Here is a 25,472-nt window from a genome sequence, read left to right as displayed (position 1 = left end):
TGTTTTTAATCTTAGACTGTAACCAATCGCTGCTAGTTTAAGATATATGTTTTACAAACTCTTTGTTTGAAATGTCTGTATCAATATTAAGTTACTAAATAAAATATTTATTTTGTGGAATCATATTAAATGAGCCATTAAAGAGTGAAGGATGCATCACAATAAAGTAATTCCTTTATTTTTTGTCCCTTTTATCACCAACTTGCTTCTAATTTTGTCCCTTACATTTGCACTTTTTCAATTAGATTTCTCTTTGCATTTTCTTCTGGATTTCCTCTTTGGCCTTTTCTCTTCCTGATGTCTGCATTAGCTTAGTGAATAGCTTATCTACTTATGCATCACTCTGCAGCTTCTATAAGATTGCCAAGGATATTTTTGAGACACATTTTTGTCTCCTACACAAGGCCCCGTTAAAGGAGACACTTCACCTTTCACATATATATGTAAATACAGGTGACACAGTTGTTATTAGGAGCAGTGTCCTTTCCTCAGGCAATCAAGAAAGAATATTTACAGACCTTCACAGTGCTCAGTGCTTGACAGTTATTTATCATGCATCATAGTTCAGGCCAAGAGTATGATTGTTCTGTATTGTAAAGCTGACAAGTGCTGGGTTGTGGTAAATGTGTTAGAAATAGAGGTGACATCTACATACCCCCCGTAGAGTATCAGGTTTATGTCTATTCTACACAGTATCACTGAATGTATGAGTGCAATGATACTAATGAAGATTTAATTCTCTCCCATCAGAGGGGATGTATCGTTTCAGACATATCAGAACATTGACAGATATTCTTCTGATGCACCCATGGACAGATGTTTATGATAGTGCGAGAAAAAGCTTTTATTTTGTCAATTTTATTTGAACAATATTGTCTCTGCCATTATCAGGACCAAATAGTTATATGTTTTGATAAGACTTACTCTGACAAATTATCTATTCCACACAGAATTAAGTTTCCTCATGAAAACCATAGAATGCAACAAAGCAGCTGATCAGCTACAGAAATACAATGTTTCTTCTTGCAAGTAAGGAAGACACATTTGGATTTATGAACCCCAATAATACTTTTAAAATACTCCCCCAACAAAAAAGCAAAAGAGACCATCGCACAGAATACTTTTAAATCCTGAAATTATAATATTTACCGGTAAACAAATTCATATTAGGTGTCCACACAGGCAAAAGAAATAGCTTTCAAACCTGGGTTTGGCCTACAAGGCCCATAAGTGTTTGGAGGCCTTCTTTTAACTGGTGGGTGCCTGTTGTCCTCCTGAGCTTTTAACACAAGGTGCTTTCCTTAGTTCCATTTATATTACGGGAAATATGTTTTCTTGTAATACATCATGAAATGGGAGCTAAATATTTTACCAGTGAACAATTCACAGCACATAAATTCCCTTAAGGCATAACATTTGCAAATCTAAAAGCCTATAGGCCCGATGTACAAAGCTTTTTTTCATTGGCAAACAGCCCGATTCACAGAATCGAGTTGTTTGGGAATGTAAAAAGGTAGACCCAATTAGCGATTTGGTAACCTGTTACTGAATTGCAAATTGGGTTTGCGATTTGGTATTAGGAAGGGGGGTGATGAGGGCATCCCTTCCTAATACCAAATTGCAGTAGTATGTGTAAATGTTTTGCCACCGAAATTAGGTCGCAAAACATTTGCATTTTACCTCCTACTTCAAGTGAAAGGAAACAAATGCACAAATGGAACCCCTTCCCATTTGTGAATATTTGTAAAAGAACATTTTAGGAGCAGGCAGTGGTCCACACATCATTGCTTACTTTTTTAAATGAATCCCATTTTCCTTTAAGGAAAACAAGCTGCATTTCAAATAAATTGCTCTATTGAAAACCAATCACAGACATGGTGGTCTGCTTACCCCAGCAGACCACCATCCCTGTGATTTTTGTGATTCCCAATGGGTCGCAAACCTAGACCTACCTAAGTAATATTCATGAGGTAGGTTTATTTGCGACCCACTGGGAATCGTAAAATGTGTTAAACATACATTTGTACAGTGCTCTTTGCGATTACCAAAAAGTGAATTGCAGAAATTTGCTATTTGGTAATCGTAAACGCTTACCTTTGTACATATGGCTCAATATTTGTAATTTATTTTGTGAGCTTTAAAAATGTGCTGAATAGAATTCTTAAAGCTCGACCAAATGTCTCTAAAATTATATGTTATTTGAACAATCAGCTAGGCTGGTAATGTGGTGAATGCCTTATTTGGCAACAATCATACATGTATATATTTATTTGCATATTACAATCCGCACACTCACACTAACTAAAGGGGGTCAGAAGCAAAAACTCTTTTAGTGGGATTGAAATGTTAATGTTGGATTTAAAGCCTTGTAACAGTAGTAGCTATTTCTTCTAAAAACATCAATCACTTGTCAATTGCTCCTTCATAATTCTCCTTTGTATGCCTGTAGAACACAATGGGGCATCATGTGAGAATGCAGCAGGTTTAATTTCTGCATACATAATTATTAGCGAACCGTTTACTCTGCTCAGAGCAATAGTTAATGGGAGCGAATAAATCCCTAGAACCCAATTGGACCATAATTCCGGGTGAACATGGTTATTCCAGATTCCGGGTACAAAAATAAAAATGCATGGCCTAGGGGTAAAATTACTGTTTGAATGAATGATTCAGTACATTATAATTTTGGAACGCCTACACTCTGCAAGTTGTATTCAGGCCATAGTACCAAGTCTTAGAGTGACTTACAGGTGCATATTGGTGTTCAGTTAGATTAGGGCAAAGTAAATACCATTGCTGTACTTCCTATTGTAAAATCAGTTCAAAAATATTTTCATACAAAACATTAAAATTCTTGAAGCTAGTATATTCCACCTCCAGCATCATGATTGAGGGACAGCAATATAATAATATCACTTTATAACTGGACAGCATCACATGATCCTTAATGTTTTGAAGAAAGGTCATCATAATTAAGCAAAATGTAAGCAGGAGTATAATAACCTTCTAGTTTTTCTTACCACCATTAAACACTAAACAACATTTCTATATCCACAGAGCACTTACTCTGAATTTTGTTGACCTGTAGGTAAAGGTTTTCTAGGCCTTCGTTGACAGCAGGGATGCTGCTCAGCTCATTGAAAGACAAATCCAGCTCCAGGAGTGTAGAGATGTTGAAAGCATTGCCAGGCACACCCGAATCAGTTAGCTTGTTGTGAGACAGACGTAGGTATTGTAGAGCTTTAAAGGCTTGGAAGTATTCATCAGGAATATTGGAGATCTTGTTGTTGTCAAAATAGAGCATGTTTATTGAAGGCGGAAGTCCTCTTGGCAACTTTTTAAGTTCATTGAAGCTCAAGTCAAGGTACAATAGGGAGTTTAGACCTTTAAATGCACCAGAAATCGAATCCTCCTTTAGTGAATTATAATGCAAATGGAGAACAGTCAAGTTCTCCAGGCCTTCCAAGATGTTAGGTGTTATTTTGCTAATTTTGTTATGGGTTAACTGCAGGTCATCCATGGTTTTGGGGAGTGGCCCAATAGGCTCGGTTAGATTGTTGTAGTTTATGTGCAATTTTTCTAGATGCTTCAGCTTCGAGAAAGCACCTTTCTTGATTTTACTATTCGACAAGTTATTGTAGTCCAAGATCAGCCACTTCAAGTCAGTTACATTATCAAATGCATTATCTTCTATTCCCTCAATCATGTTGTGCCTGAGGTAGAGGTATTTTATTCCAGCGGGAATACTTGGAATACTCTTTAGCTTGAGATCGTCACAATACATGGCAGAGGGATAGTTTGCTGGGCAATTGCACTCAGGTGCACAGACGGCAGAAGAATATCCTCCAAAAAATAAACTTGAGTAGGAGTAGTCTCCTTCTGCTGGATGGTATCCATGGTATCCTCCAGCATCGTAGTCATAATAATGACATAGGACAACACCAATCAACAAGAAAAAGAAAGGAAGGCAACTCCTGTGCATTGTTACAGCCAGTGATGACCCTGAAAAAAACATACAAATTAATGAAAGTTGAAAGCATTTACAAATCAGGTTATTTAAAATATTGCACTGCCATTGGTAGAAAAGACATATGTTCATAAACAATACAAGATATTTACATAAATGACAATAACGTATTATTTGAGGATCTGTACCATGGAGTCGTATTAACAAGCTTTTTGTCTCCAAACACCAATAAAACAATCTCTTAACAAGTTTCCAGAAAACCTTGTATACAATTTGAATGTAGCTAATTATGAACAATTTCCTTCTGACCTTCCACCATGCACTTAGTGGTGTGGCATAGTGTGATTGTTATTCATAGTGCCAATGGATGGTACTTTGGATGTTATTAGTGGGTGTTAAAACCATCTGGCAATCCTGTTCTCTTATATGATTGATATTCATTATGGATGAGCCACAGGTGTTCTGCTGTGAAATCTGTGAGTTTCAGGTTCCTAAATGTGCATTTTGTGGGTTATTCTAATGGGTGGTGTCCCAAAAGGAAATGTGGTTCTTGCAACGCCTCTCCATGCCTATGTTGTGTTGCATTGGTAATGTGGCTGTATTGTGTGTAACCATCATTGACCAGTGTGTATGGTAGGGTGCTCTGAGTAGATGCGCTTTTTATAGCATATTTGTTCTAATCTTTGTAGACTTTTTTGTTTCTTACAACTATGAGGTCGCTTTCATTATACTGTGATTTGGCTGTTGGTTAGATAGTTGCCAATGACATATAATACGGTCAGTGGGAAGAAAGGAAGAGGGAGTATGGTGTGTTCAAGCATGCATGTGTATTTGTAGAGATCATATCAAAAGACCAGAAGTGAGACATCAAAAGTGGGGGTGTATTCACAGGTTGTGGTGCAGTGGTTGTAAGTGAATGAAGATATTGGAATAAAGGGTCAGGTCGATGCGGGACTCTAATGGTAAACGGGATAGGTAGATAGAGAGTGGGAAGGTGGCTTCTAGGTCACACTTAAAAAATGGAGGTAGCATGGGTGGTTAACGGAGTCTAGCAGCAATTGCACCTGGCTGGGAGTGGGGCTATAGAGGGATCATGGCAATTGTGACATGCACAGAATGGGACTACAGAGTGGAGGACAAACTTGAAAATGCAGGAGATTAGTACTTTGAAAGGAAGTTTGGCTCAGACAGGTGTGGGTAGTGTGAAGAAAAAGACATGGGGGAAATGCTGTAAGGGCTTACCATGCTAGAGAGAGTTAAGGAATGGGATGTGAAAGAAGGAAACAGGAGGTGGGAATATTTCATTATAGTTGGCTGGTATAAAGTATCTGTATGTTCTGGTTTGATGAAGTTTCATTTGCACTGGGATTGTCGTAAGTGTAATGTAAGAGATGAGCAGAGGTCGTTTCATGACATGGAGCCTGATTACAATGACGGTGAGACCGCCACCGATAGCCTGTCGGTAGTGGAATCGCCGCCATTGTGAGAATGTTTTCCACCCGCCACCTTAGGATGACGGGCAGAGGGGTGGCATCGGAGAAACTGGCCGCCATGGATCCAACGAGCTCAAGGATCCTGTCAGACTATCGGAGGGCACTCCGATCCCTACAATAGTGGCGGCGCCTGCCAGCCACTGCCGTAGGAATTATCATGTCCCTCCCCGCCAGCCGTGTAATGTCGGGTTACCCGCCATGAGTAAGTTGACGGAAAGTGACACTGGGGGCCCGTAGCAGGCCCTCCTTTCCCTCTAGCCCTCAGTGTTGGGTTTTTGGGGGGCACCTATAGTGCCCCTTTACATATCCCTGCACCATGTGTCAGGCACTGTATGGTGCCTACCACATAGTGCAGGCACATGCACAATGTGCGTTTTTTGGCCTGCGGCATGTGCCGCAGCCAGCAGCACATGCCGCAATACAAAAATACACTTTTGACCGCCTTGAAGGTGGTCACATTGTAATTCGGGGTGCAGGACCGCCAACAGCTTGTCGGGCGGTCCCATCCCTGATTCGATGGCGGTCAGACGTAAGTCTGACCGCTATCGGAATCAGCCCCAATGTTTTAGGAAGACAGAAAAGATAAAATGTGGTGTTATCAGAAAAAACGGCTGTTAGTTTCAGAACAGATGGAGTTGGATATCTATAGCAGAGATATGGTGACGGGGAGGTGTGAGTGGTTGGTTCTTGGAGAGCATATGCATGGGAGTTTGTGCAATAGGGAAGGCATAGTATCAAAGTGGGATGGGGATTTATGGCCTGGTATTGGTCTGGACTAGGTTATGTCAGGGGAAGAGTATGCAGAGTGAGTATGTTTGATGTAGACAGGGGAGAGGGGTAGATGGTGACTGCAGTAGTTGGCTTTAGAATGGGTGCAAGGTAAAAAATGAAGAGAAATTAAAAGTCACACAAAAAAGGAAGTGGGTTGGGGAAGAGAGGTTAGTGTTTGTGAACACAGCCATAAGAATAGGAAAGGAAGGTATAGTGCAAAATGGTTGATTCTATGTTTTTGGAGGAAGACAGATGATGGTTTGTTGTGGGAAGTGGGGTTAAGTGTGGTACCAGGGAAAGGGGCTGTAAGGATGCAGCATTAATATAAGACATTGAAGGAGCCATAGTGAGACAAAGCAGAAGATTATCTATTTTTAAAGTGGTGTTTTGTAAAGGGTACCACAGGGAAGAAATGTGAGAAGATGTACTGAGGAGAAAGGTAGTGGTGGACTGGTAGACTGTCACTAGTAGGGCATGTTTGCTGTGAGAGTGGTGGTGCTGTAAAGATACTGAAATCTATAGATACAGGTTTGTGCTCAGCTGGAGATGGGTTATTTGGAGAAGGTATGTGTGATACAGGATAGAGACAGAACACAGACCCACCAGAGAAGGAAACGGCAGTAGTAATAACAGGAAGGAAGGTGAGGATGAGGATGAAGCTGGAGGATTGAGGACAAGATGGGGTAGCTGGTGGTGTATTGGAAACTGAATATCAGAGATGTAGTGGAGTGGTAGAGGTGTGAAAAAAAAGTGGAGGGCTCCATTTTGTCAGAATTGTGAAGCTTGAAGAGAGTGAAGGGTGATGTTAGTAGTGCCTCTGGTGGCGGGCCGGATTAATTTAAGGAAGTTGGGAGCATGAGAGATTTTTTGCCTTGTTAATGGCAGAAATTTGGTGTTATGAATATAAAGAGGTAGTAATGGTGGGATGATACAGGTGAACTGATGAGATAGTATTTGAATAGTATAGAGGCATGATGGTATTAAAGTCCTTGCTCTAAACAAAGGGTAGGTGATGTGTAAATATCTATTATTCAGAGAGGAAACAATACAAAATATAAAATGCCATATTTATTGCATCTTATTGTTCGGATTTTTATTTTGCAATGTTTACTACTCCTGGCCACCTTACAGAACTTCACTTAGGGTGGGGGACAAAGGTAAAAGCATAACTGTTGAGATAAACTTTATTGAGACTGTATCATTTCCAGGATTCTTTATAGTCAATTTAGCCTGTTTATTGGTAAAATTACACTAGAAGGTAGAAAATCTTTGATAGTGTAAAAAGCATAGACGCTTCTCTGGTACTCACTGGAATCAAGAAGCACCATTCTCCCAGAAGAGATTTGAGAGGATTAATAGGTGCTCTATTTAGAAAGAAAAATCATTATTCTTTTTTCGTGCTTGTTGGACTTGGCCCTTTTTGCAGCGTCATCCCTGAACTTTTTGCCTTCCTCCTAGCCTTTTTTCTGACATGGTGTTTTAGGACTCTGGGCACTTTTGCACTGCTGTCCAGAGTAAAGTGTGTGTGCTCTCTGTGGTAAACATGGTAAGATTGGTCTACACCTGTTTGGCATATTTAATTTACCTGTCAGTCCCCAGCAATGTGGTATCTCATATACCCGGGGCCACTAAATTAAATGCTACTGGTGGGCTTGCAGCGCTAATTGCACCACCCACCAAAGTAGCCTTTCAAACCTGTCTCAGGCCTCTGCATTGCAGGGCCTGTGCGCACATTGTTACTGCTGCTGTGACTTGACACCTAAAGTGAGTGCCACATCTGTGATCCCCCCCTTTTACTGCATGTCCGTCTCCCGTAAGATAGGCCCTAGCTAGCCCTATGAGCAGGGTGCATTGTAGGTAAAAAGCAGGACATGTACCTTAAGTGTGTGACATGTCCTGGTAGTGACAAAGAGTCATTTTGGTTTCTCACTGCTGTGAGGCTGCCCTCCCATAGGAATGCATTAGAGATTCCCTGATAAGTGTTTTAGTGGTAATTCCTGATATGAGCGGAGCAGCGTGGTCAAGTTTGGTATGTTTGGAATAGTAATAAAAAATGCTCCGCAATGGTGTGTGCAGATTTATTATCACTATTTTAGAAATTCCACTTTCAGAAGTTGGCATTTCTTGGTGCTATGTGTCTGCCTGCCTGATGTGTATTGCATGTCTGACTCTGGAGTGACAGGGGCTGGTGAGGTGTGTGTGGCTCCAGGAAGGGCAGGGTAAGTCAGCGCTAGGCTGAATAGGAGATCTACATTTGGAGTAGTGGGAGAAGTAGTCCCCTGACTGAATAGGTCTGTGCCTGCCTAGGTGAATGCTGGCTCCGCCCCCCTGTAGAGTGTCTGATGACCGAGCCCCCACCTGACAAGGTGGAAGAGAATTCCGGTAAACAAAGTGCTCCACTACCCACCAGAACCAGTTGGAACTGGTTCCCCCAACCCTGTGCCAGGGCAGAACAAAGAAAAAATGTGTATATATACTGGGGCTGTGACCGCATGAAAAGGGCTTACTGGTACCTGTTCTTGGGCGAAGGACTGCTGGGCGACAAGAGGAACTGCCATAGGACCAGCTGCTGCTTCCTGGGGGTCCCTACATGCTGGGCTGCCTGTGTCCAGCTCTGCCCCCGCTGAACTGTGGACTAAAGTGTACTGAAGAATACTATCTCTCTCTCCCCGGACAGGGAGAGTGATGGCATCCTGCAGCGCTGGGCTGCGAAGGATTTGGGAGGGAATCACGTCGTAGGGATTCCTCCGCGCTGATGGAGAGGAGCGAGAGCCCACCCCGTATGAGAGTGACAGCGTAGTACAGCGGTAGCCTACCCAGTAGTTTTTATACCAACTTAGCGGGAGCCCACCCCACATTGATGCCTTTCTAGCAGGATCCTACCCCACATTGTGGTATCTCCCAGAGAAGCGGGCTGCCACCGAGGCAAGCAGCGACCTGAAAGCCAGGCCCCTGCTGCCTGGCTCTTGGCGAGGCAAACAGAAGGAGGCGGCCGAGGCCGCCAATTGCAGCGCGGCCGGAGGAGAAGCCCCGCGTGTCTCCGAAGAGTCAGGAGCCTGGCAGGCTCCATTTCCGCCTCAAGAGAGAGAGGCTGGACCCGAGAGGCCCCAGGAGAGGGGCCAGGTCGAGGCACATTGTCGGTGCCTGTTCTGCCTCCCGCGAGACCGCCAAGGAGTCCCTCAGTGCCCCCGGTGAGTGGGGGCTGAGCAAGAAGCTGTGTTGGTGCTCATTAGGCACCAGGTGTGCCGGTCTGTGAAAAGAGCGTAGCTGAGCCGCCAGAGTGCGGGCAGCCAATCCCGGAGTGGGACCTAAGAGGCACAGTTGGTGGCAGTGCTCATTTGGCCTTGCTACAGCTGCACCGCCCTGACTACGTGCAACTGCAATGAAGGGGCATTGTTCAAGGAGTCCCCGAGTTGGGCTCCAGAGGCCCGGTAGTGCCAGTGCCTGTTGCTGCTTCACAGTTGACCGCGAGAGCGCGGGCAGCTGCAACGTGGGACGAATTGTTTTTAGAGTCCCAGTGGGGTCTCAGGAGGCACGTCAGTGCCAAGATGATTCCTCAGCTGCACCGCGAGCGTGCCGGCAGCTGCAACGGTGGATATTTCCTCAGGCTTCAGGATGAGAAGGGGGTGAGTTGCACCCCACGCCCCCAGCGCATTGCGCACAGTGTTTACACTGCATTGGCAGCCAGAGGGCCAGTGAAAGGCCCTACAATAGAGCTCCGACATTTGGGACAAAGGCCATTTGAGCCCCAGTGGAAGGCCAGTTGGTCAGGGGTCAGTATTGGCAGGGTGCAATGCTCTAATGTGATGCCTACAGAGGTGGCATAATGTGTTTATGTTTATGAGGTTTGTGCATACTGTGTTTTATGCCTAATGTGATGCAGACATAATGCATTTATGTTGCTGGTGTTGATGCTAAGTACAGTATTGTACCAGTAATTTCTTGTTGTGTTTATTTTTACTACCTGCGCTTTGTGATGGTTCTGACAGTGGTCCGATTGGCACTGTCATGTATATACTTCCCTGTGAATATTGCCTAGTGCCAGTTGGCACAGTGTATATGTGTGGTTATGATCTAATATGTTTTGGATAATACAAAGCTATTTTTTATATACCCTTGTGTGGAGTTTCTTTTGTGGTGTGCCTAGTGTGTTGCTGCTGTGTGTGTGTTGCACAAACGCTTTACACATTGCCTCTGGGATAAGCCTGACTGCTCGTGCCAAGCTACCAAGGGGGTGCGCAGGGGTTATCTTCCGCGTGTAACTCCCTTGCCCTGACTAGAGTGGTGGTTTCTGCCTGGCTTAGGCCCTTGCCCTAGCCAACCAGAAATCCCATTTCTAACAATGCTTTTGGTATTATAAATAATGAATTGAGATTAGGTCTCAGCGGAGCACCCAAGAGGTGTCTTAATCATATTTTTAACTACAGACATAGAGTAAGAAAGTAACGTAACACGTTGAAAAGAAGTTAGCTTTTACATATACACAGCAGATCATCATTTTTACATTTACTGATTGAGGTGGTTTATCTTTGCCAAATACCACAAAGAGGAAAGCAGATGCCGAGGGTTTTCTTAACCTTCATTGAGGCTCTTCATTTAGGATATAAATATGATCTAATAATAATAACAGGAGACTTATATGCTAATGTACGCTGCAATATCAAAGTCTAAAAGACATCCAGGGAGTAAATATGGGACTGCAATGTTTAAGGATCTTAGAAAATGTGGACACAACATAATTAGATGCCACTACCCTCATTAATTTACCATGAGAAGCCTTGTGCACATATCAGTAATACAGCAGTTGGTCTATTTTGGACTACACAGTGGCTACAGTTGCTGCAGTTTTTTAAATCAACTTTGCAAATGCAATTTTTAAACCTTTGCCATCTTTGAAAACTGGCTAAGTAATAAAAATGAGGTCCGAAATAGGGCTGTGGGAAAGATGTGTAATCTGTTTTACACAATTATGCAAAATCCTACAAAAAATCCATAAAATTATGCAAAATGCTAAATCTCCACGTAGAGCTAAGTTTTAGCTCAAAATGCATCCTCACATCCAATTTAGATGCAAGGATACATTTTTGCGCTAAATAAATGAGTGCATCAAGCCTCTTGAGTTGTGGTCATTTGCGTTGTTTCTGTGCCCCTGCGTTAACATTTTACCATGAATGCTGTGGAATTATACCACATGGTGTAATGGTGTAATTTTGGTAATTCCACACAACAAGCATAATGACAAATTCCCACAAATATGCAAGAGTATGCTGGAATTACAGATGTTGCACCCAGGCATACTCAAAACAGGCCTTCTCACTGCAAAGCAAAATACCCAGGCTCTCGCATCCACCGATTACATCCTACTCGATGACCTTAACTATCACCTAGACAACCCCAGTGACCAGAACACCGCATCCCTTCTGGACAACCTTGCCAACATCAGACTCAAGCAGCCAGCCACCACACTGACCCACACAGCGGGACACATGCTTGACCCCATTGTCTCTGCCAGCGGAAACATCACCTACAACCACAACACTGAACTCCTCTGGACCGACCACCACTGCGTGCACTTCAACACACCCACCATACACCACCGACCTCAAGGCCCCCCCAGCCCACCGTCATAGCTGGAACAAGGCCACTGAAGAACATCTCACTGCCTTTCTCAGCACTACCACACCGCCTACATCAGCAGACACTAACACCTCAGCACGCAACCTCCACCGATGGATCTCCAACAGATCCGACACTCTGACACCTCTCAAGTAGGCACCTGGCAAACAACACTCCAAGAAAGCCAGCTGGTTCACTCCCACCCTCCAAGAGTCCAGACGCACCTATAGATGACTCGAGAATGGGTGAAGGAACAACAGAACCCTGGAAACCCAAACAACCTTCAAAACCATCATCACTGCACACCAACTCCTCATCAAAATTACAAAGAAAACAGCCCACCAAGACAAAATCAATGCCAACCCACACAACAGCAGAGAAGTTTTCACCATTGTCAATGAGTTTTCCAACCCCAACAACGAGACCACTGACGTCCCTCACTCTCAATACCTCTCAACAAACTTGGCATTTTCTTCCACTACAAGATCAAGTGGATCTATGACAGTTTCTTCACCCAAGACCCTCCCATGACACCCGACACCACTGCATCCAACCACACCACACCCCAACATATCGTGCTCAACTGGACTCCGCTCACCACAGACCATGAAGAGCATCCACTTTGGAGCCCCTTCAGGCCCTTGACTGTATTATCTTCCATGGAGCAGCCAACTCCGTAGCCCGAGCTTCCCCGCACCATCAACTGCTCCATCAAGACTGCCACCTTGCCCGATGACTGGAAACATGCAGGGATAAACCTCCTGCTAAAGAAGACATCTGAAGACTGGACAGGCCTCAAGAGCGTCATCCCCATCCCACTGCTCTCCTTCCCAGCCAAGGTCATTGAGAAGGCCATCAACATGCAACTCTCCGAGTTCATTGAAGTGAACCTTGTGCTGGACATCTCCCAATCCGACTTCCGAAGAAACCACAGCACCAAGACCGTACTCCTCGCCTCTACCAACGACATCCAATCCCTCCTCAACTGGGGTGAAACTGCAGCCCTCTTCCTGCTGGACCTTTTTGATGCCTTCAATACTGTCTCCCACCGCACCCTAATCACAAGACTCCATGATGCCAGCGTCCGTGACAAGGCCCTGGACTGGATCCACTCCTTTCTCACCAGCCGAACAAGGACAAGGACTACCTCCATTCCTCTCAGAATATACAGAGATCAGCTGTGGAGTGGCCCAGGGATCCTCCCTGAACCCCACCCTTTTCAACATCTCATGGCCCCCCTCGCTACCATCATCAGGATCCACGGACTCAACATCGTCTCCTATGCCGACGACACCAGCTGATCCTCTCCCTAACCAATGAACCCTCAGCCGCCAGAATCAACTTCCACAGAAGGAGGAAGTCTGTTGCCACCTGGATGAAAGATAGTTGCTTTAAACTCAACACTGACAAGACCAAAGTACTCATCTTGGGACCCATCCCCTCAGTTTGGGATGACTCCTGGTGGCCTGCCTTATTGGGAATCCCCCTCTGATCAGCAACGGTAAAGTGCCCAGAATCCTATAGCCAGCGTATACAGGTAAAAACATATGATGAAAAATGCAAAATGTTTGGGAATAAACCTGTTAAAACGGCCTGTTCCTTGCTCACAATGAACCAGCAGATCAATGTCATATCCTCATCATGCTTCCACATGCTGCGCCTGCTTTGAAAGACATTCAGATGGATCCCCACAGAATCCAGAAAGACGGTCACCCATGCACTCATCACCAGCAGCCTCGACTACAGCAATGCACTCCACACCGGCGTTACCAAGTAACTCCTCAGGAAACTACAGAACATTCAAAATGCCTATGACAGACTGCTCCTCAACATCCCCTGCTGCAGCCACATCACCGAGCACCTTCTAGAACTACACTGGCTCCCAGTCACCAAAAGAATCACCTTCAAGCTCCTTCAAGCTCCTCACACATGCCTACAAATCCCTCCATGACACAGGAATAGCATGTCTGACCCACCACCTCTCATTCCACATACCCGCCAGACACCTTCACTCCGCCCAACTGGTTCTGGACTACGTCCCATGGATCCACAAGAACATAGCTGGAGGAAGATCCTTTGCCTACCTTGCCACCAAGACTTGGAACACAATGCCTCCCCACCTCAGGCAATCCCAGTTGCCAACCCAATTCAGGAAGGGCTCTTCGACTGAACCCATGTGCCCAGACGGATCAACAACCCCCTCCCCTTTCAGCACCTTGAGACCCTCACAGATGAGTAGCGGAACTATATAAACGTCTGATTGATTCATAGATTGATTGCAGAACAACCACTTGTTGTGATTTCAATCGTGCCATGTATGTCTCATTTCTTCACTTCCAGAAGTCTCATGATGTATTTCTGGCAGTGAGGAAAGTCTAATTTGCTGTGCTGTGTTCATTTTGTTTCCTCACTGACATTCGGGCATCCTTGAGTGACCCCGAAAAATAAGATTTCTTGCAGACTGGTGCCACATTCATGTTGGTTGCAGGGTGAGATGGAAAAAACTGCTTTAGGTATGAGCAGAATTAGGAAATACTTCATTAGATGCAAAGCCCCCCGAATTCACACAACTTTGTAGATACAGTGTTTCACTTCAAACATTCATTAACATTTGTTGATTCAGTCCACTTTACTAAATGTGCATATTTTGATAGGTAACCACATTAAATGAGTGATCATCTCACTAAGATAGTCAGCTTAATGTATTATGTTGTTTTAATAGTTATCCAAGTTTGTAGAATAGTCATCTCACCAATTTCTTAAGCTTTATGCTTCCTATATTTATATTTGAATGAAGAGGATGGGCATCTTCATACCAGTTAATCACAGAATTAACCAGACCAGAGATTTTAAGATAGCAAGCCTGTATCTCCACTATTTAATGTTTGATAATTTAGCAGCAGTAGATAATGCTGAAATTCTCATCTGTGGGTGTCTAATTGAAGATATTTTTGAATTCCTTGGCAGAGACATACTAAGACTATGCCGATTGTGTCAGGGATGGTAGCTAAAAGAAACCAACAATAGTTCTACTATTGTAACAATCCAACAGTTGTGTAAAACTAACCCCTTTCATGACAATCTAACCAATCTCACTTTCCGTATTCATAGGTGATTCATCTCATATTTGATCAACAAAGAGTAATGCAACTACACAGCAAAGTTTCCCTTACATTTGAGAACATGGATTAAATAGAGTTTACAAATTTCAATCAGCAAAACCTCAATAGGCAAATTATTTTACAAATACTTATCTTTACACACATGACATGAACCACTTTGCACCTATGCACATTGGTGGAGAATAACATAAAGCACTTTGTCTCTTCGTGGCAGGCTGACATGGTCTACTGCATGAAATTCCTATTTCTTTTCTAGATAAAAATGTATACTAAGTTAAGGTTGAGCATTTTTTTATTTACTACTTTCCCCTGAAATATTTGTTATAGTAGACATAAAGGGCCTGTGGAAGAAATCAACGTGATTGGGTTTGTGAAAGAGACTTTCATGATTCCTGAAAGACAGATGGTGAGATACAGAGATTGGTGGGTAGCATGCTGTCTGTCAGGGAAAAGCATGAAATTACCTTCCACTGCCATGGCGAACAACTGGTCGCCATGTTGAGCGATTGCCTATGGCATGGAAGATATCTCTATGCCATGAGTTAGTCTGCTCACACAAATGCATTGAATGTTTGCTGAGTAGTCACCATGTTTTATGCACCTGTTCAGACAACCTTTTGAGGTTAGAAAACCAAATTCCTAAAGGTGGGAGTATAACTCTATAAAACAAATCATTAATGACCTCACAAAGGGCCAGATGTAGGTAATTTCAATTTAGCGAGTCCTTAATAGCGATTTATACCGAATCGCTATTAAGGACTCGCTAAATGGAATGTAGGTAGGAATCGCTAAAATATTAGCGATTCCTTAACATTCCTTAATAACAAATCGATAATTGAGATTCGTTATTAAGGAATACCTACCCATTCATTCCTATGGGCTAGGAGGCCCATAGGAATGAATGGGAAGATATTCACTATTAGCGATTCAGTATTACCGAATCGCTAATAGCGGGAGCTATTTCAAGGGTGCCAGCGTGTCCAAAGGACACCCTGTTGCACCCCTGAAATGTGCATGTGTGCACATGTGGCGCACATACATGCCCTAAGGGCATGGATGTGTGCCGCATGGCACATTAAAAAAACAAAAAAGTGCTTTTGCAAAGGAAATCGCTACTTACCACCAACTTGAAGTTGGTGGTAATTAGCGATTACTTAAGGCTGAAGTGCAGTATTTTTAGTGCTATGTACGTTGCATTTAAGGAGTCGGTATTTCCCGATTCCTTAAATGCAAGAGCAAAATAAGGAATCGCTATTTTGCGATTCCTTATTTTGCAAGTAGGTTTCAACTCACCTACATTGCACTCAGCCAAATACCGGTCGGTAACGCTTACCGCTCGGTATTTGGCCATCTACATCTGGCCCAAAATGTTTTCTCCCTGGGTGTTGGAGTCATTTTTTCTTATTTCTCTTTGGGACTGCCAGGCTTTGAATGGTGGTTCAAAAGGGAAAAAAGGTACATTGGACTGCCCATTTTAAACATAAACCAAGATTATTGGGCTGCTGGTGTAAAGTTTCTGTCAGCAGAGCCAAGGGGGACACCACTGGCGGAAGCATTACAGTGATCCAGAACGTCAGTTTTGCAGATGGCATACTCCACAACAGTGTGGCAGAGAACTCTGGGGCACATGCATCAAAGGTTTTTGCGATCGCAAACGGTGCGAATCGCAAAAATCGGCTGCTTGCGATCGCAAATTAGCCTTTGGAGATGCATGAAAGTGTTTCCTATGCGCAATTTAAGAATTCGCAATTATTTGTGAAATCCTAATTTGCGATTGCATTTAAGGAATCACAATTTGCGATTCCTTAAATGGAATGCTAGAATCACTTTCAAATAGCGATTTCGCTATTTGAGACCGCAAATTACAGACAAATCAAACTTGTCTGTAATTTGCAAAAACTTCGAAAAATGCACTCAAATGCATTTTTTTAAGTTTTAGGTTACACACACATATGCCCTTGGGGCATGTGTGTGTGCAACATGGGTGCACATCACAATTTCAGGGGTGCAACAGGGTGTCATTTTGACACCCTTGCACCCTTGAAATTGCATGAGCAATTTGCGAGTTCCTACTGGTACTCGCAAATTGCGCATGCAATCTCCCATTCATTCCTATGGGCCTGTAGGATGGCATTCCTTAATTGTGAGGCTTTTGCTATTCCTTAATTGGGATTCCTTAATAATCGCAATTAAGGAATCGCAAAAGCCTTACTTGATGCATGTGCCAGTCTGTCTGCAAAATTGTAAATTGGACCCAGAGTTTCTTTCCAACCAACACCAAACTAAGGAAAACAGCACGTGCTCTTAAACAGTGAACATGCAAGAATATGTTGAAGAAACAATACTCGTTTCTTGAATTGCGATGCTGACAGCTCAGCTTATCACACATTAATTCTACTTTTGGCATTAGAGTCCATATCTCCTAGATGTAATGTCATATTTAAATTTGCTTACCAGCATACTTAAACCAAATATAAGAGTGTTATAACTATGCAAGCAACAACTGGTGATCATTCAATGATATGTAGATGATGTTAACGTGTTTTTTAAATCATTTTCCATACTGGCTGAGGAGAAACAGTTACACTGTGTTCATGTAGACAGATGTTTATGATAAATAATCTACTAGGAATTAAACTGCTCCTGCGGAAGTAAGTCAAACAATTCTGGCCAACCAAATTGTTTGTTTTGCTAGCAATGAAACGGTTGGGAGCGTCCTCTGAAAGAAAACAACACTCAGAGCACAAGACTTGACTGCTGTGTCTCTACATAAATTGTATACAAATATGAGGATTCATATCAGGACGGGAAGCAAAAACTTCTCATCTCAACAAATATTAGCCAGAATATTTTAAAACACAGATGTTTCCTAAGAAAGTTCCTTTGGGGCATTTGCTTCTCTGACCTGTTACATACACTAAGAAAACCATACAACTTCCAATTAACCTTGACATCATAGACATTCTACCAACTGGCTTACCATGTTTACTGGATTTGCTTCAGCAACTGGCAAAACTCCCCCTGAATAAACCTAGGGTTATCATCTTTGGAAGATGGATGACACACTCATTAGGAGTTTGAGACTTATGGTTATAGAACAAGCACAACGTTAGTTGAACTCAAAAATGGTTGTCCTATCTGAAAAAAAGCGATTTGTTTTCATTACTATAACAGTTGACAACATTTAATACCTGTGTCTGTACATGAATACACCAACTGTACGTCAAATTATTCATTTATGATATCCATCAATAAGATATATTGATTAGGTGAGAGCCTAACCACACAAAACATTATACGCAATTGTATCCATATTTATTCCAGGGTAAAGAAATTCTATACCCCCAATAAAATTTGAATGGAGATTGCCTTACCCACAGTGTTCTTTTTAAATCTTCAAGCAACAGATACACATGATTCAGCTAAATATATGCACTGGAACATTGTTTGCATAGTGCAATTGTGAAGAAAGTTGGAATATTAGCAAGTAAATTGTGGTACTCATCCAGATACAGGAGAATTTAAGAAATATAAATTGGTGGCTAGATCTTGGAGTCATATCTAATTCTTCAACTACAGAGATATTTATCTGCCAAATTAAAAGTAAAAATATCAGTTGTGATTTACTGAGAGTAACTGTGTTTTTTATCTGATGAATGTGTAGGGGTTTGAATTGCCTCAAAACCATCAAATTCATGTTGTCATTTTTGCTACTCACATTTATTGACTGTTCGTTCAAGAAAAGACCAAGCTGTTAAAACACTTCTTTTCAAGTTGGGTATTAGAGCAGTAGCTACCCCTTTGCTCTTTTCTTGAAGAGGTCATCGTCCTTAGGACCCTACTTGAGTTTCAAATGTGTTGTTCTTGTCCAGAAAGCCAGTATTTTAATTGAATGGCTACAGTTTTATCTGAAGTAATCAGCACTTCTCCTCGCATGAATTATACATTGAGGGCCCAGAGATCAAGTCAGCTTTTATCCCACTAAAGAAGCATGATACTAAATAAAGACCCAGAGAGCACTTAGTTATTGAAACTACGAGCCTTTTTTACAAGTAATTAACGCAGCGCGGTGCCACAAACCATTTGGCTGTGCCATGCTGTGTTAATTCCGAAGCAAAGGGATGTGTGGTATCTACAAAGATATGATGGATCCCTTTGATCTCCCCTGCACTGACACACAATTAGCTGTCATGCGCCGAGACAGGCACTATGGTGCAAGCGGGCCTGTGTCACTGGGATGATTGTTTTTGTGCAGGAAGATGTCCCTTCCTGCACAAAAACAATCACAAAAGGTGATTTCCTCTTCCTATGTATGCTGCAGAATGCAGCACGCATAGAAAAAAGAAAAAAAACAAGGAGAAATTAAAAGAAAACATTTCTCCTCATTGCGCCTCCCTACGCCTGGGGAGATGTAGCATTCTGACGCATTTCCAGGTTTACGATTTCTTGTAAATATGGAATGACTGCAGAAGCCATGGGTGTTACGTGGGAACACCAACAGTAACACCCATGGTATGGCCCTTTCACGCGACGTGTTGTGTGTAAAGGGGCTATATTTACAAGGACACAAAAAGCCATGCAGGGTGGCATTACATGTCCTTTTAAATTTGGGGCTTCAGGTTGCACCGCTGGTGCATCACAAGTGGCTTGTAAATAAGCCCCTAAGTATTTAATCCTAATATTTTAATATCCTACATATTTGAAACTAGAGCACATCCTCAACAGTATATACCAGTTGTTTTCACTGCACCCTTTAAATTGTGTTTAATATTGATTTTAACATTCAGCAAACGTGAAGAGGGGAAACCTGTCCCTCATATTTCACAGATGATCATTGGCCTTGGGCTAAATGTGGACCCCCTGAAGGGTTGGTGGCCCTCTTTACGGTTGGGGCCCGCTTGCATTGTAAGGACTTTTAGGGCCTTCGTTATAACCCTGGTAGTTATAAATTTACTAACACGTATGTATTGCATGCATGAGAGAAGTTAATAAAAATCTGACATCACGCCCCACGCAAAGTAAGATCAGGAGGAGGAGATTGTTAAAATAAATCATTGTAAGAACTAGGCTACTGGATGACTGGGATGTGAGCCTGGTCAAGCAGAAACCACACTCAATTTCAGGTTAAGGCACAAGCAAACCCCAAATTAACCTGTGGTCAACCCCCTGTAACTTGTCACAGAGCAGTCAGGCTTAACTTAGAGGTAATGTACAAATTATTTGTGCAACACTTCAAACAGTAAAACAGTGAAAACACCACACACAAAAAAGAAAAATAGAGCTTAATTTAATGAATAAAACAAGACCTAAACACAAAAGTCCAATCAGTAGAACTGGAGTTATGATTTTCTTTTCTCATTGAATAAATTGTAAAATAGTGCCTAAAAGCACAAAGCGCCAACCGCTGCCTTTGACCTGAACTGGGTCAAAGTCAAAACTTCAGCCAACAGAGATAGAGCGCAAGTCAGATACAGTTCTAGATTAGTCCCACTGAAGATTTACCTTCTCAAGTTTTAGGCCATGAGTCCTGTTCGCTTTGAAAGGACAGTGAGGAGCAGGAAGGTCATCGCAGGAGGCTCTCGACATAACACAAAGAGCAGGCTTGGAGCCGTGGAAAGGCGGGCTGGAGCCTCACTTTGACAGTCCCCTGTGGTTGGTCGATACTGCTGTGCGAAGAGATGGGCTGGCGGCGGCTTTCACTGGTTTCTGGTGAAAGTGGCTCAGTCTCAATGCGAATGGGCCCATTTTTGGTCGCAAAGAGCCCCAAAGCTGAATTTATCCTCGCTGAGCCCCACCAAGGATCCAGGACCTGAGGACACCAGTTAGGGGTCAGAAACCCAAAGCAATTTGGTTCAGGGGCTGGTTGGGGAGTATTTTATGGCACTGAGGCTCAGATCAGGAGGCCAGCAGAGTAGCCCTTGAAGTCACTCTGGGGTCCTGGGTTCAAGATGAAGTTGTAGGGCCATTTCTTCTTCCCCAGGCAAGAAGGCAGCAGGCGGCAGATCAGCACAGCAGGGCCGCAGTCCTTTTAGAGTAGCAGTCCAGCAGAGTGTCAGTCCTTGTAGCAGCATAGTGATCCTTCTTCCTGGCAAAGCATCTATAGGTCCAGAAGTGTACTGAAGAGTTGGTGGCTGAGTCCCAGTATTTATACCCAGTTGTGCCATTGAAGTGGTGGAGAAGCTTCTAGAGGTTTTCCTTTGAAGTCTCCAGGCAACCTTTCCTCCCTGTCCTTGCTCCAGACTAAGTACAGGGGTTCTGCAACCCTTTGTGTGGAGGCAAGACACAGCCTATTCAGGTGACAGTTGGACTGTGCCAGGCTCCTTCCTCCCATTCTTCCAAAGATGGCCCATCCAGGCACCCTTAGGCTACCTATTGTGTGTGGTTTTCTAGGAGGAATTCACGAAGCTCAGCTGTCAGCTACACCTGGTCTTGTGACCAGAGACAGCCTACAGGCACTAAAAGACAAAGACAAGAAAATGCCAACATTCTAAAAGTGTCATTTTCAAATTTGCAATTTAAACTCTGACTTCACCATAAGTTAGGATTTAAAATTGCGGTTTCATAGACACCAAACATAAACTGGTCATCTCTTCCCATCTGGAAATGACAGTTAAGAAATGTAATAAGACAACTCCAATGTTATGCTACTGGAGAGATAGACCTTGCAGTAGTGAAAAACTAATTTAAGAATCTTTCACTACCAGGACATGTAAAATGTAAAAAATACATGTCCTACCTTTATAATAATTTGCACCCTGCCCATGGGCTGTCCAGGGTCTACCCCAGGGGTAACATTTATATATAAGAGGAAGGTTTTGGCCTGGCAAAATGTTTCCTTTGCCATGTTGTAGTGGTGAGGTAGGTATGTCTGAAAGGGCTACTTGAGTGGGAGGCACAATCAGTGCATTGGGGTTAGGTCTATTCTACCATGTTTAGGGAGAGAGCACATGCACTTTAGCACTGGTTAGCAGTGGTTAAGTGAACAGAGGCATAAGGTCAACAAAAAAGAATTCAGCAAAAAGCAGCGGGCAAATGCAAAATGTTTGGGGACAACCCTGCAGAAAGGCCCAAGTCCCACAATCTTAATCTTTGATCAGAATGATGAGGAAACCTTTATGGCATATCAGTTCATCAGGCACATCTTGCACAACATTATCAGAGAGCTTGCTCTCATCATGAGCCACGACAGACTTTAATGTTAGAAATCTTTCATCTGTTTGACGTTATGCATAACTTTGGCAAGGGCAGGTAATGTTCACCACTGTGTTGCATCGTGACTCTTGCATCAGCTCCTGAAGGCCATGCTAACACGTACGGAAACATACATCTGTTTCCCCAGAAGCCTATAGATTTATTGCATTTCAGATATGGTATATATGCTTTTGCTGATTTCTTCAATGTAACTGGATTCATTTAATGTCCAAATGCACTGCTAGATCTATCATCAGCCGTCCAATACTACAACTAGAAGCATTAATATTCATTGAACATGCAGATGCTGTTAGATGGAAACCTCATCCCCACAGATTCACAGTACCCTGGTAGCCACTCATGAATAGGCATAGTGGCATAAAAAACTGATTTCTAATGGATACCAGGCTATGGTTGGCTTGTTGGTATTTTTCTGGCATGTCAGATAAACACAAAAATTATCATGAAAAAGCACAAAAACCCTACTCTTCTATTCAAACCAACAGTGCATGCTGCATTCAGGTGTGGCACCCTTCCTGGTCCCAGCTACTGCAACACAGCAAAGCTGTACAACAGTACATTAGCTGAGAGGGTGTGTGATGGAGCTGACAATTACCTAGCCATGGATCCTCACGCTTGCTGAGCCACAGGAAGCAATCTATACTACACTGAGGAGGCCTTATAAGGCGGAAACAGATCTGGGGTTGCTTATGTTCCGTTTTACAAAGGACTTCGCCTGGCAGTTCGGGACTAACCGTTCTCATAAGGAGCAGGGTTGGTGCTGATTTGCACAAAGCAGGCCTTTGTCTGGAGTAGGGCAGTGGGCAAAAAAAAGTTGGGTTGGAATGCTAGCCCGAGAGATCGCCAGCATTCCTCCCATCACAATTTAGATGTCCTTACAAATGTGTGGGTGGCCTGGATAATAACCCAGTCACTTACTTACTCTATAAGTCTAGATGGAAGATTCAAATGATGACGAGAATAACGATCTACCAGTGGGAACACACTATGATGATGACAGAGCCAGTGGAAGTATACGAACAGAATGGCGTGGTTCAGAATTATTTCTGTTGTTAGTGCTCTACTAATACTTAAAATGAATTAACCATTAACAATGTTTTACCTGGTTTTTTGGTTGTGCTTGTGTGACTCATTATAGAAGACCATGGTACTATATAACCTCTATGTCATTTTCTTGTTGCTGCTGCTAAATCTTGTGGGGGGCATTTGTGTGAACCGAATTTTAGGATTTGAAAATTGTTTTAGCCTGGTGTGTGCTTTTACTTTTTAAATAAATTATCTTGGTTTTTGACTAGTGACGCTAGCGCGACGTCCCGCGATCGGGGTCAGCGCTCTAGTTGCAGATCCCTAATCTCCTCCCGCCTATAAATAACGGATGCTGCATTCGCGCCGGTAATGTCATTTTCTTGTTGCTGCTGCTAAATCTTGTGGGGGGCATTTGTGTGAACCGAATTTTAGGATTTGAAAATTGTTTTAGCCTGGTGTGTGCTTTTACTTTTTAAATAAATTATCTTGTTTTTTGACTAGTGACGCTAGCGCGACGTCCCGCGATCGGGGTCAGCGCTCTAGTTGCAGATCCCTAATCTCCTCCCGCCCATAAATACCGGATGCTGCATTCGCGCCGGTAATGTCATTTTCTTGTTGCTGCTGCTAAATCTTGTGGGGGGCATTTGTGTGAACCGAATTTTAGGATTTGAAAATTGTTTTAGCCTGGTGTGTGCTTTTACTTTTTAAATAAATTATCTTGGTTTTTGACTAGTGACGCTAGCGCAACGTCCCGCGATCGGGGTCAGCGCTCTAGTTGCAGATCCCTAATCTCCTCCCACCCATAAATACCGGATGCTGCGTTCGCGCAGCGGACGCGCGCAGCGGGCGCGCCGAAGGTGCACCGAAGGCGCGCCTAAGGCAAGCCCGTCTGTGCCCTTCCGCGCCACGGGCGTGCCAGGGGCCAATTATGCTGCCGGTTCGGGGCTGGAGGAGAAGGGAGGTAAGGGGTTCAGTAGAAGCCAATTGATGGCTCTGAATACCGCTAGCTGTAATGGTGGCAAGAACTGGGCTGTGCTCCAGAATCTCTCCAAGACCTCTCCTGCCTGTAATTTCGGTCTGGGCATGAAGGAAGATCTTCCTATCATGCGTCCTGAACTAGGAACTATTATTCAAGCTGCCCTCATTAATTCACGGTCTATGGTGAAACATGCTCTTGATATTTTTGAACTTCTATCTGACGAGGGCCTGGACCTTTTATTTATTACTGAAACATGGCTTAATGAGTCCTGTGCCCCTTCGATTGAACAGTCCATTCCGCTTGGTTTTAAAATTGCAAGACTGGATCGGACTTCTGGGAGAGGAGGTGGAATTGCTGTAGTATTTAGGGACACCTGGACCTTCTCCGGGGAATCCTCAGTGGGGCTTGCAGAAGGAGAAGCCTTTGACTTTTCTATTGTTTTGTCCCCACACTTTACCTTATGTGGCACGCTGGTCTATCGTCCTCCGGGCCCCCCGGGAGGTTTTCTCAAGGCACTGGATGATGTGATCATTCCCCGCGCTTTGCGTTTTCCCAGGTTCCTTCTTCTTGGTGACTTTAATATTCATCTTGACAGTTTGGATGCCCCGGGCGTCAGGGAACTCAATGATTTGTTTGATTTGGCTCACTTAACTCAGTGGATTAAATCACATACGCACCATGGGGGTCATCTTATTGATTTGGTATGCTCTAATTTTAATCTATTAGCTTTAGATCCTTTGCCGGTCCCGTGGTCCGACCACTATTTGCTGCATTTCTCTTGGTCTATAGGAACATTTTCACCCCGCTCCCGTCCTGCCCATAATTTAGAGTCTTGCAGGATTGATATTCCGGCCCTCTCTAAGACGTTAGCGCTGACTGAGCCTTCGTCTACCAACGTCCTAGAGGATGCAATTGCCGGCTTTACTTCATGGATTTCCGGTGGCATTAAGACGGTGTCTAAAGCCCCCTCCGCCTGTCAGCTTAGGGCTACCCCGCCCAAACCATGGTATTCGACCTCTCTTAGAGCTCTTAAATTGTCCTGTAAGGCATTGGAGCGGGTCTGGCGCCGAGACTATTGCCTTTCAGCTAAAGCCACTTTACGCAAAGCCCAGAGGGATTACTATGCAGCTATAGGTGCGGCTAAAAGTTGTTTTTATGCCGACCGTATTGCTAAAGCTAGGAATAACAGCAAAGAGATTTTCTCGATCGTCAGTAGCTTTTTATCCCCTGTCTCTGAACAAACTCCCCTTCCATCGACACTGGAATGGTGAGAGGAACTGTCTTCT

General features: G+C 43.4%; 1 protein-coding gene across 1 annotated transcript in view; it reads right to left on the bottom strand.

Annotated features, from left to right (window-relative positions):
- LUM (lumican) overlaps positions 1-25,472 on the bottom strand; it is a 60,414-nt gene that overhangs the window by 10,721 nt on the left and 24,221 nt on the right. Inside the window, exon 2 of the mRNA XM_085653015.1 lies at positions 3,067-4,002. Within this exon, the coding sequence (XP_085509141.1) occupies positions 3,067-3,982 (916 nt within the window). The 5' untranslated portion in view covers positions 3,983-4,002. The remainder of the gene's footprint in view (positions 1-3,066; positions 4,003-25,472) is intronic.

The sequence above is a fragment of the Triturus cristatus genome, chromosome 4_1, assembly GCF_964204655.1.
Source record: "Triturus cristatus chromosome 4_1, aTriCri1.1, whole genome shotgun sequence".
NCBI classification, from domain to species: domain Eukaryota; kingdom Metazoa; phylum Chordata; class Amphibia; order Caudata; family Salamandridae; genus Triturus; species Triturus cristatus.
Note: the sequence above shows the minus strand (reverse complement) of the source record. Positions and strands in the feature narration are given on the sequence as shown.